General features: G+C 37.9%; 1 protein-coding gene across 4 annotated transcripts in view; it reads left to right on the forward strand.

Moving 5' to 3' along the window:
* The window catches only part of si:ch211-126j24.1 (phosphofurin acidic cluster sorting protein 2), a 44,790-nt gene that overhangs the window by 26,904 nt on the left and 5,057 nt on the right, over nt 1–12,829 (forward strand). The window contains exons 9-22 of one of the 4 annotated variants that reach the window (XM_043223347.1): nt 26–174; nt 663–756; nt 2,068–2,151; nt 3,414–3,535; nt 5,586–5,724; nt 5,827–5,931; nt 7,278–7,384; nt 7,521–7,675; nt 8,633–8,743; nt 8,824–8,926; nt 9,798–9,830; nt 12,065–12,107; nt 12,472–12,514; nt 12,603–12,744. In XM_043223347.1, the coding sequence (XP_043079282.1) occupies nt 26–174; nt 663–756; nt 2,068–2,151; nt 3,414–3,535; nt 5,586–5,724; nt 5,827–5,931; nt 7,278–7,384; nt 7,521–7,675; nt 8,633–8,743; nt 8,824–8,926; nt 9,798–9,830; nt 12,065–12,107; nt 12,472–12,514; nt 12,603–12,744 (1,430 nt within the window). The remainder of the gene's footprint in view (nt 1–25; nt 175–662; nt 757–2,067; nt 2,152–3,413; nt 3,536–5,585; nt 5,725–5,826; nt 5,932–7,277; nt 7,385–7,520; nt 7,676–8,632; nt 8,744–8,823; nt 8,927–9,797; nt 9,831–12,064; nt 12,108–12,471; nt 12,515–12,602; nt 12,745–12,829) is intronic. The other 3 variants (XM_043223348.1, XM_043223349.1, XM_043223350.1) reach the window with 3 other exon arrangements.

Below are 12,829 nucleotides of genomic sequence, written 5' to 3' on the forward strand. Positions count from 1 at the left end.
TCATACATTTTGCTGGCTCAAACAGGTCTTGGACTCAGACCCAGTTGATCAGACGCAGGAGGTTGAAGATTTGGATCTTCTGTATGACAGTCTGGAGGTTTATAACCAGAGCGACAGTGGACCAGAGATGGAGGACAACGAGAGTCTTCTCAGCACTCCCAAACCCAAATTAAAGTAAGAGCCGTGAGTCACAGCTCTGATGCATATTACACACAAAAAAAAATTGCTAGCCATTTTCGAAATCACATCTGATTGACTGGCTTCTTGCTTTTTGCCAGTCCTCGGGGGAAATAAGTCACGCAAAATGCCCCGGCTGTTATAAAGAAGACTTCTAAGGAAGAACTAGTTGCAACTTTCGTGTTATAAAATCTGTGACAGATATTCAGAATTTAGTTGTAGACTTCTTGCTGTTAAAAATAATTGTTCTGGAGGAGAAAGTGTTTGTGTAGGAATCGCTAACAAAAGGGAGAATTATAAACGCTTGAATCTCACCAGCATCTCTCAGTCAAAGCGAATGACTTCCAGTTGCTTTGTCTTTGCAAATCAGAGCCAGTGTAAACTCCTCTTAGAGAACACTTAACTGATACTGTATCACTGACCATGAAATCCAACTCTTGGCTCCAAGTTTTTATATTTCTAACATGTGTATTTTTCCACTCAAGGCCTTTCTTTGAGGGAATGTCTCACTCCAGCTCACAGACAGAGATCGGCAGTTTGCACAGTCAGAAAAGCCAACCGAGAGAGCCGACCTCCGCTGTACGTCTGACATTTTGGATGCTTGTATTATCAGTATTATTCTCCCTAAACAAAGGCAAACATTGCGTTTCTGGTTATATATTGCATTTCTAATTTTCACCATTTTTCTTTATAAATCTAAGTCAAGTCAAACTCACCTGTCACAGAACAGATAAAATCTAATTCTTTTCTCCAAAAAAATCCCAGTTTCTCTCATAAATCGGTTTTGAGAAAATATGTAGTAAATATGTAGTTTTTTATGATAATGTAGACATATGATCCAAAGTTGGTAACTGATGATATATGCTTTTGTAGATTAAAATTGTGTATTAAAAAACTATAATCACTATAACCATCAAACCATCAAAGCAGAACCACATCTATATTTTCATAAAATGTTGCAAATGATTCTGAACATTTTCAAACTTCTTATTTGTAAATATATGCAAATTCAAATATGTGGTATTTTAGGCCTAATTAATATACTGTCCTTTTTGATTCCATGATGTCATTAACAATGCTTCATGGGATGAGAAATTCAATCCCTATAAAATAAAGTACACAGTCTTGTTTTTATCTTTTTCTCTCTCATTTTCAAGTACTTTTGACATCAAATCCAAGCTTGTAGTGTTGTAATTGATCTCAGAGCCACTTTGTTTGCATTTCTTGCAACTCTTCATTGAAGAATGTTTTGCATCCCTACCCTTGTAGAAAGAAAGAAGTGCACTTAATTGTATTAAATGTGCTTCAAATCTTCGCAAGTATATATTTTCGCAAGTAATATAACTGATACAAAAGGCCACTTATGTGGACTTAAAAATAATCATCTTTAAAGAAGCACACTTATTCCAAAGAGTTGTTTAACATGCTGAATGTACAAATTAATTATAGACGTTTGATTAAAATATTTTTAAAATCATGACATGTAACTTTGTGTAGTAACAACAAAGTATATTTTATAATTATATTTTAATTTAATGTAAGTGTTTTTCAGTACGTTCAGCAGCGGACAATTAAGTAATTATGAAATGACATTTAAAATTAAGTTCTTGAGAAATCACATATAAATTACTATATAAGTGGGCCAAAAAAGTACTCCATAGTTCAACTTTTAATATAAATTTAAGCTATAATACATGTAATTTAATTGCAATTAAAATGCAGTTAAGTCACAGAAATATCGCACACTTAAGTTTTTTTTTACATGTATTACTTCTAAAATAAGTTGCTAGCATACTTCTCTTTCAAAAATGTCTGGAGGAAATGGGAACCAAACATGAAGCCCATGCTCACTATTGTGCTTTGTTTCTGTGTGTGCGTGTGTGTTTTCAGGGCGATCTGTTAACAGTGGATAAGAACAGGGCAGTGGGTGGCAGATATCCGGATGACCCAACAGTGGTGGACTCGGCAGCTGGGGTCGGTCACAATTTCTGCATTTCTATAGATGTGCTTTTCTTTCGCTTCTTCTGTTGATGACTACTGGTCCTCTCTGTGCACGTCTATTTAAAGTGAAGGGTAACAGTGTGTGAGTGTTTAAATGTGTTTACTACCCAGCATCACCACAATAACAGCCCTAATGAGGCACTTTTAGAGAGATGGGAGGAGAGAGAGACAGGGAGAGACAGTGCCAACAAATACAGTGCGTCCATGTGGGGCTTTAAAATGCAGCGCAGTAGGGTACATGTTAGGTTATTCTGTGTAATTGGGATAGATTTATAGGCCTATAAGTCATTGTTTACATTCTTCAGAATTCATTTTTTAAGCAATTCTGCTGCCTTTTAGACCAAATCTATCAAGGATTAATTCTCATAAACGGATTTACCCCTAAAATTGACTCCTACTACCTTGTCAAGACTACACAGTTCTACGCCATCGGTCTTCGCTTGCCATCTTTAACGAAGTGTGTGCGTTGGCTAGCGTTGTGGTCTTGTCGTAAGAAATGCTCAAAAAAGAAAGAAAACATGACCATGGGCACAAATATGGATTGCATGAAGAGGACTGTCAAAGATAACTGTGATAAAATAGTTTTTAATGTAACACTGTAATATTGGAGTATTATCGCCATAGTTCCACAAAGACTTACTCCAGTGTAAAATTTACACCTGCCGGGACCGATGCCATTGTCTTTCTTTTGTTTCGGCACGTTTGAAAGCTTGTACGCTTCTGTGCTCTTATTGGCCAGTGTCATAACTGTGACAGAAGCCATGGACGACAGAAAAAATTTATACAGACTAGACTTTCTGTGTTGGCATCATGAAGAGCCAGAATATCAGAATACCTATAGACCAGAATATCATATTAGGAGACTTGGTCTAGTAGGAAACCACTTAGCAACCATTTAGCACACCCTAGCAACCGCTCAAAACAGCCAAGCATTGTGGTGTCAAGTTTGACTCAAGCAATCAGCCGTTTTATCATTGGTAAAAGATGCTCTGTGCTTCTTTCATAAGAACCCGTCCTGCTGATAATTCAAGGCTGCGGTCTGTGTCACACACTTAATCAGTCCTAACAGTATCTAGTGTGTTGAAGTCACACACAGTCTTTCAGACACATCCACACCGCAATTCCGCTTTGTGGCTAAGTGGCCGTCGCCACGGCAACATGACAATTTTCACGGCCGCGCGGGCCCTTGAAGAGAGTGATACATGTACCCGCCTGATGTTTATCTCTCCGTGCAGGAGCTAGTGGAGGACGAGTCAACATGTGACGCCAGCATGAGCTGGGACGTGAGCACGGAGAAATTAGCAGGAACGGTGGGCAAACTCTGCAAGGCTGAGTCGCAGACTCTCATGTCGCCTAGGTAACACACGCGACCTTCTATTCTTGCCTTCCTGTTTTCCTTTTCCATCTGTTTTCTGTTGCAACCTCTCTCTCACTCTCAAACTCCCTTTTTTCTGTCTGAACAGTCCCCTCAGATGCAGTTTTCGCTGTTGAATTTATTAATAGTCATAGCAGATGTTCTCACATCTGGACGTTTCTTTAACAACAGAAGCCAAATGTTTAGTGCGAAAACACAATGCGATAAAAATTTGAATGTGAATAAACTGGTGGCAATGCAGATTTTATGGACAGTAATGCAGTCAAACTATCATATCCAATTAATCCATTAATCACATACAATCACATGCATGTATATAGTTCAGAAAAGTACATAAACTATATAACCGATGATATTTGTAGTTTTAGCCACATGCTAAAACGCTTTCATGATTGTGTTCTGATATCAAGAGTTTAAATTCCCAAATCACAACTTTTCCATATTTTTTGGGACCGGTTTACTTGCTCTGGCAACCGTTGTACATGTCTGTTCTACGCTAGTCTAAAAACAAAGTAGTGAACTGTAGTCTTCACTGACTAAAACTAGACTAAAATACACTGAGATTTGGTCGACTAACTGAAATTACATTCTTCCATTACATCTTCTGCCATTTCAGAGAGATCTTAAGAACATGTTTGACGTAATCAGCCTTGTTTGTGTTCGGGGTCAAAACGTGCACATGAATGTACTATATGTTGTTTACACTTGTGTGTATGCGTTGTGATATTCTCATACATATCTCATGCAAAAAAGTATTCTCATAGTGTCGCAAAACTGAAGTTGAGCCAATGAAGTCACACGGACAAGATCTTTTTCTTTTCCTTAGATTTTATTGTTTACCATTGTCCTTAAAATCTGTACAACATTACAAATCTTTCATAATAAAGCTAAACCTTGAAATAGACAAAACATTTAAACATTTATTCTATTTAGATACATTTTTACACAAATTACAACTGCAGTTTTGTCACCCCAACCAACGATTTTCCTCTAATAGGTTTTTTTTTTATATTGAATTCACCTGTTTAGACTGACACCAATATTTGCTTGGCAACGATTTACAAACAGAGTAGTTTCCCCCTGTGAAAAATTCTGACCATCCAATAAAATTTGCATACTTTAAGCCACATGCCCAGAGCTTCATAAAACTACGATTTTGTTTTGAAAATGGGAACGTCACAATAAAACTGAATTAGTAAAACATCTATTGTCCTTCAATGTACATAAGAGTGAAATGGATATTGAAAAAACAGGGTGGGGACTTGGTTCTATTTATCAGTTGTTGACGGATCCAAATCCGAGCAATCAATTGTAAATTAAAAGTAAACTAAAGTCTAGCCTACAACATGTCAACAAAGAGAGGTATATAGATTGAATGCAGTTGCACTAATATCATGCATTCACCAAGTAAGGTGAATGTTTATTTCATGCCGACTTTAAACCGTACAGTATGAAAAATACTTTTAAGTGAGTGTCATTTCTAAAACGCAGGATCGAAAGTGCTCAGTTGAAGAAACACCCATCTGTTATATTTCTCTTGTGGTCCATCACAACATCAAATTGTCTGTTCTTCTGTGTCGTTTTCTAGTTGGTTGTTCTCATAAGCCTCTGCTAGACGGCATATGTGTGTGTTTGCATTGGCTAATGAGCTCATTAAGAGTCAGTCCCCGAGCGATGGGCTCACAGACACTTTAGGAAATGTGGAACGCAGCAGCGCATCACTGATTCGCCTCTTTTTAGCTTCTTTCTGTGGTGCCTTGGGAGGCAGAAGATTCCACAAATTGTGATGCACAATCTACATTGTTACACGGCTACAAATCTTAGTTCAGATCGAAATAACAACCTTGAAGTGTTCTTCATCTGAGTTGAATATTGTACATTTATGTCCAATCCAGCTGGTTAATCAGCATCTTAAACCAGCTACAATGTTTTAAAGCACAACTGGAGGGCTTGTGTCAAAAATGTCTTTGAGACGCTATAATAACTGATACTAACCAGCAATGCTATGTCTTTCTCCTTGTTGGGTGGCCAGCAAAACAGACAGCAAGCTCCAGCGACGTCCGCGGAGCACATCCATGAAGGATAGACAGAACTCTAAAGCTCAGAGCGATCGCACCAGCAGCATCGAGAGCGAAACCTCGCCTGACTCCAGGCTCATCACACAGGTTTGTGTAAGTGTGTGTTTGTGTCTGCCATGATAAGAATAAGGAAATATTGGAAGACTGATTCATGTATACGGGGGCTTATTTCCTGACCTGTCCTTCCTGTTGCAGGTCCCGAGGAAATCGGTGTATGATCAACTTAACCAGATCCTGAACTCTGATGAACAGCTGCCAGAGAATATCATTCTAATTAACACTACAGACTGGCAGGGACAGGTGTGTTTTAACTCTGATTTTGTGTGTGTGTGTGTGTGTGTGTGCATGTAGTACTGAGACATCCTAAAATAACATAAAACGTAATTGAGAATCAAAACTGTGTAATTAGCAGGTTCTTATGATAAGAAAACATTGCTTACGTAAAGGTTATGAGTCACAAGCGCCAGACTGTCCTTGCAGAGGTAAAATTGCTCCACTTTATAGTCTCTGTGCACAGCCAGCACAGGATACTCTCCAGGTTTCAGTCCGTCCTTCGTAAATGTGCTGAACACTCTAATATTTGTGCTGAACTGTTCTGGAACAGTGTTGTGAATACAACTTGACCACTGATTTCTAGTTGTGTCCTCTTTTGGAAGCACTAACAAAGTAGTTTCACAACAGAACACAGCACGTCCAGCGAACAGATGAAACCACAGTCAGAATAATTACTCTGCCTTCTTGTTTTGCTTAAAGATTTGGGCAGTGTTATGAAAACACGCCTCCACTTTGTGATGCAACAAAGTGGGGGCGTGTTTAAAAAAGCTGTTTTGGGGGGGGTGTACAGATCTTCTTTATGCACCAAGATCTCTAAAGAGAAAGGAAAATATAAAAACTGCATCATATGACCCCTTTAATGTTCATTTTAGCATTTACTAATGCATTAATAAAATGAAAAATTGTGTTAACATTAGTGAACTAACATGAATAAACAGTGACTAACAATTAACTAACACGAACAAAGATTAATGAATAGTGTAATAAATTCAACTAATACATCAACTAATGTTTACAAATAACACCTTAGTTATTAAGTGTGATCAGTATTTTTAGTGGATTACAGAAAATTAAGAAAATGGCCAATTAAAGTAAAATGAAAAGTAAAGAAAATTATCACTTAAAAAAAATGTGTTTGTGTATTTGCCTTTTTTAAAAAGGCAAGTTTTAGATTTTAAAAACATTTGTTTTGGATGCGATTATTCTCGATTAATCATTGGCAGCACTAGTATTAGCATTCTAGAATTTGGATACATAAAAGAGAGTTATGATTAAAAAAAAAAAAAAAGAGTCTTGTCCTTGATTTACTTGTCTCAGAGTTCACTTGATTTATTGAACAGCACATTATTTTAATAAGAGATCGTAATAGGACTGACGCATTAACCTGGGGATACAAACTGTTTTTATCACTTGGCTTGTCCGTTTGGATTTATTTGGACATGCGTCCTTCCCTGAGGCTGATGTGTCCCGCGGCGATAGCCTTTTTCTTCATCTCAGTCCTCATAACTTGCTTTCATTTACACTGTCTGTTTAGCCTTCGCACTAATTCCCTCGTGCTGCGTTTTAAACCGTGAACTCTGTTTCTGTGGCAGTATTTGAATGAGATTCTTCAGGAGCACAAGCAGCCTATTGTGTCCACCGTCTCCCCCGCAGACGTTCAGGCCGCCTTCAACACCATCGTCACCAGGATTCAACGATTGTAAGCCTCACTGTGCCCCCACGCTACACAAATAAACCCCAGCATGCTTTATAAGTGAGATAAGTACTTGAGTGGGTATTTTTGTGAGGATTTGACTATGATTTCTTTGTATCTCTGATGTTTGTCATTGTATCAGCTGCAACTGTAATGCACAGACACCACCCACCATTAAAGTGGCGGTGGCAGGCGATCAGAGTTACCTCAGCACGGTCCTTCGCTGCTTTGTGGAGCAGCTCGCCAACAAAACGCCCGATTGGTTGAGCTACATTCGGTTTTTAGTCATTCCAGTCGGTAAGCAGAAAAAAGCATCTGAAACACATCCCAAAATTATGTCTCAATATGCATTTAACAAAAATGTAATTTTGTATATTTTATATATTTTTAAGGTTTAACATATTAATCTATTAGTTATGAAAAAATAACGCAATTAAAAAAAATTAACGCGCTGGACATGTCCCCATAACTGTACATTGTCTTACTTTATATTCAGTTGACAAATATGATCCAGGGCAACAACTACATAAACGCAGTTATGCCCTAAAGTTGCAAGATATTGGTACAAATGTGATTTGACGCAATAGTTCAGTACATAAAAAGCTAACAGTGTGCATTTTTGTTACAATTTGCAATTGAAAATATTAGCGAAGCTGTTGTATGTCTGTGATCAACCCAGCAGTGTTTAGTTTCTAAATGAATCCACATTTAAACAAATCGTGTGAATCGATGATTCAAAGACCCATTCATTAAATGAGCCATTTACCAAATTCCTGATTTATTCAGCTGTTTGAACGAGTATAATTTATATAATTTAATTAATAATGTAAAATTTTAATTATTAAAAGAAAAATTGATTATTTAAAATTTTACTCACCCTGAAATTGTTTCAAACCTGACTTACTTTCTTTTGCACGGCATAAACTAAAGAATTTTGATTTATATAGCTGTTATAGCTATGTTTTATAGCTGTTTTTCTATACACACCTTCCTCAGTAAAATTGTATTTTTTTTAGAAAAATGTAAAGACAGATTTTGTGACAGATGTTGTGTTTCTGCGGCGAGGATTCACACAGTTCAATTAAAACATGTATTATGCTCCTAATAAAGATTATTTAAGCAGTGATGCCAATTTGTAGTCATATCTGGTGTTTAGTGAGTATTTATTTTGGACTTTTGTCTGAAGTGAGAGATAACTACTTTATTCTGCGATATTTCTTCAATTTAAGAAAAATGCACTTTGTTTTTGATCAGGTTGTCATCCTCTGGCTAAGTACATCTCCACATTTGACAGTAAGTTCAATAACATCTTTATGGACGCCGGATGGAGGGACGTTTTCGGGAGGTTAGAAGCTCCTAATTCAGGTTAGCACATCTGCTAATATGCCTGTGTTATCTGATTTGATAATGGTACTTAATGCGTGCAATGTTACAATTTTTAACAGATAATATTGATGTGGCCGGACGTGTCTCGCAGTACCTGGCTGGAGCCAATCTCTCCCACCAATTCCCTATTTCTGAAGCAATGCTCACGTATAAACAAAAAAGGTATGGTCTTGTAATATATGTGCGCATGAAAATATGTAATTAATGATGTGGCATGTGTCAGTTATACTTAAATGTAGTGTATGTTTGTTCACCATCTGGCCAAAATAAAGTATGTCCTAAGTCTAAATCCAAGGGTTAATCTTACAAAATTTTCCAAAAGTCCAAGCCCTATTTTACACCAAATTCAAAATGAAATCAATTAAAATGCATTTCAGTTATTAGAGTTTTTAGAACAATTGCAGTGTAATACATTGTGTTCACAAAATTCTCTATTACAGTAAAAAAGGTGTTGCCAAGTGCACAGTTTTCCTGCGGAATTGGACTACTTTAACACTGTTTCTGCTGGGTTGAAATGACCCCAATACTGCGATATTTAGTCCATAAAATGTTAATTTTATCACGGGACCCCATTGAAACACGATGTGGCTAGTTTTGAGTAATTTGCCTTTTGGTGTGAACATCTGGCAACCTCGCAGAATCTAAAGAAAATGACCACTGACAATAACAAAAAAAGCACAATTGTGTAGATACACTGCAACAATGTGAATTCAGGCAATATGCTAATCCATATTTTTTTAATGCAAAATATAAATTCTTATTCAGTTTGTTTTTGGGGTGAAATGTTGCAAGGGCGTGTTTTATGAGATTCGCTCAATGAGGTATTATGGGAATCACAATCATTATCGTCAATTGGTCCATACAGTAGATCAAACAATCAGTTGCACTTGCATTTTCCTTTTTTTGTATTATGTCACTCGTTTGTTTGATCTGGTTTTATTTTGTCATTTTGAAGCGGACGTGTGTTGAGGATGGCGCAGTAACCGTTATGCTTTGGGTTTTTCCCTCCTTTTCTTTTGTTTTTGCCTTCAAGGAAGAGAAGTTTGTATTTTGATTTTTACATCAGGTACCTAACCGTGTGTTTGGGTTGACGTTTTAATGTTTGCTGTGGTTTAAATCACTCATGCTCTCAGTATGTTAACCTCACACACCTGTCTGCGTGACTACTAGTTTTTGCTCACTGTGTGTTTTGTCTTCATAATTCAGTCTTTTTGTGTCTTTAACTGATTCAGTTTGGTTTGAGTTTAACAGGTTTGGACGTAAGACACGGTGACAAACTTAAAAAAAAAGAGCGAGTGAATTAGAGTGGTTTAATGGTTAAAAACGGAAAGATTTACACCTGCAAGGTGTCTGTTGATTGAGGAAGAATCTTAAGAAGTTCTCAATTTCATTATTGTGATCAACTTATCAACACTAGATGAAACATATCATTTGATTTTAACTACTAGCTATAAAAAACACACGGTAGTTGCTGGCGTCCAAAAGCTTTGGCTAAATGCCGTCTTATTAGAACAGGTTTTGGAATGATTTAGGAATAAAGGAACGAGGAATCCTGTTTTTAACCACCGGCAGACTGTGCTAAATTAGTCCTGTGAAAAACAGATATCCAAATATTGGATGAATAACGAAGTACACGCGCACACTGACTGAAACATAAATCTGTGATAGTCTGCAGAAGGACAAGCGCAAATACAAAAGGTCACGCAACCAATTATCACTTTGAAGCGGAATAAAATAGAGACAGATGAAGGGAGATATACAGAGAGAAACCCGGGGGTACGGAAAGCGGTAGAACACCTATAGAGAGACAACAAAGGGAAATGAATAAAGTGAGAATGGACAGCAGAGATTGTTGTGCCGCAGGTGCGTCATCAGACCACATTAAAATATCAACAATAACTCCAGCCTTCCCTCGACATCATTTTACAATCATTATTATCTGGCGCATCAGAGAAGAGCCGAAAATAAACGTTAACCGCTGTTCAGAACCCATTTTGTTTCTGTAATTTCGCGCATTACATGTTCTAAGCGTAATAGGAAGTTGAGTGAGGAAAATAAATGCGGGACAGAACTTGATTTGACTCACAGAAAATTGATTAGATGTCCTTGAAGTCACATTTTACGATTTTGTTGATGTCGCTCGGCCAAGCAAATGAAAACTTAAAGTTTCTAGCAAAAGGGAAAACCCGTTAATCTCCAAAAGTGACTTTTTAATGTTTGAGAAGTTCGACGAAATCAAAGTCATGTGGTGCGACCAACAAAACATAAAAAAAAAACAGTAAAACAGGAAATCATGCCATTGAGAAATTGATTGTCGTGTGGTGTGACTAATATGGCGTTTTATAGTAATTCAGCATTTTAAAACAACGCATTTTTAAAAGTAATAATTAAGTTGCATTCGGTGTATGAGGGTAATGTTTTCAAAAAATGGCAATAGTTGTACTTTTTTAATATCATGAAAACTTACGGTGTGTGGAAAAAACACTCCATAATGTTGTCCTCCACTTTCTGATGTCAATAAACTCTTCGCTGACTGGCTTGCGTGACATTTTCAACTGAAGTTGAAATCACCCAATTTGCGTTATTCGCGTCAACTTTTGCAAATTCACGTTTAGTCACATCTTTGCATTTTTGACTTTGTATGTAATCTGTTTTAATTTAATCAGCTTTAGATTTAATTGTGCTCGCACCATTAAAAGTCATTTGACCCAGTTGGTGGAGTTTTATTTGAGACCACTAAAGTAGATGTTTGGAAGCAGAGAGCGTTCTCAGTTGCGATTGGTCACCTACCATCTAAGTAGGTGATTCTTGACCTGAAATAGCTGCAATGTGGATCAGACTTTATGCTGATAGTCAAGTTCGGCTACAGGAGATGACAGCTGTTTTTGTCAACTACGGTCGACTTAACTTGGAGTTTCTTTCGTGTTCTTGAGTGTTGGAGAGCAGCTTCTGACAGTTGTAGACGACTCTTGGAAGTCACGGAAGATTAAAAGATTGTATAACAACGAGTTTAAAAATGAAGCGTCCTCATAGCCTGCGGCCTTACACCCCCCCGATTGGTGGAGGATGTAAGAAGCTATCCCAGCGTCCTCTCATGGCATGAGCCCTCACACTCACTGTGGCCTCACAGCACTCTATCAACTAGAGGGCACCGCTCTGTGTCACACTATCTGATCTGACACCCCCATTCTCACCCCCCACACCCACGCATCTCTCAGACCATCCGCCCTCACTGACAGCTAAACATTACACGTCCTGTCAGGCCTGTGCTAACCATTCCCTCCTGTCTGACCTCTACAGCCCTGACGAAGACTCCTGCCAGAAGTTTGTCCCGTTCATTGGGGTGAGAAGGATTTTTCTCTTTCGTTTCCTCTCTGTTGTTGTCAACTACACTTTCCACGGATATACTTGGTTGTCCCATTACAAAAGCAATATAGGCGCATATCACTTTTTTTTTTTAAGTGAAAAATGTGTTTATGTGTATATTAATTATGAAAATTATAACACACACACACACAAATATATATATATATATAGTATCTCATTTCTCATATATATATATTGCATTGTGGGGTACAGTATTGTCCACAGGATGCATATTGCACATTTTTGGGGTATTCTGCGCATACGTAATATACTACAAAAACTATACTGTTCCAAATATAGCTGACCTATGTAATTTAGGATTCGGATGTGCTTTCTTGCAGCTGGTGAAAGTGGGAATTGTGGAACACAGCTTATCTACATCAGGTAGGACTTGAGTCAGGAACACAATGAAAATAGTATCACCAGTGAGAGATGATCGGATTGATTAACGTTCGTTTGTGTTGTCTGGCAGTGGACTCTGATGACGCAGTCATGGTGGGCAGCGTCAACATGCTCTCCTCACCTCCAGCACAGACGGGAACACCGTATGGGAAAGACATGACCTCCACCCCTCCGTCGTCCCCCTCCGTTTCCGCCAGTCTTTCTGGAGCAGGGTACGAGAAACTGTGCATGCGCTTGTGAAAATGTGTAGCGTAAAGTCCAGATAGTTTTGCCAGACAACAAATCGTAAATAAACGA

The sequence above is a fragment of the Puntigrus tetrazona genome, chromosome 22 (assembly GCF_018831695.1).
Source record: "Puntigrus tetrazona isolate hp1 chromosome 22, ASM1883169v1, whole genome shotgun sequence".
Classification (NCBI taxonomy): Eukaryota; Metazoa; Chordata; class Actinopteri; order Cypriniformes; family Cyprinidae; genus Puntigrus; species Puntigrus tetrazona.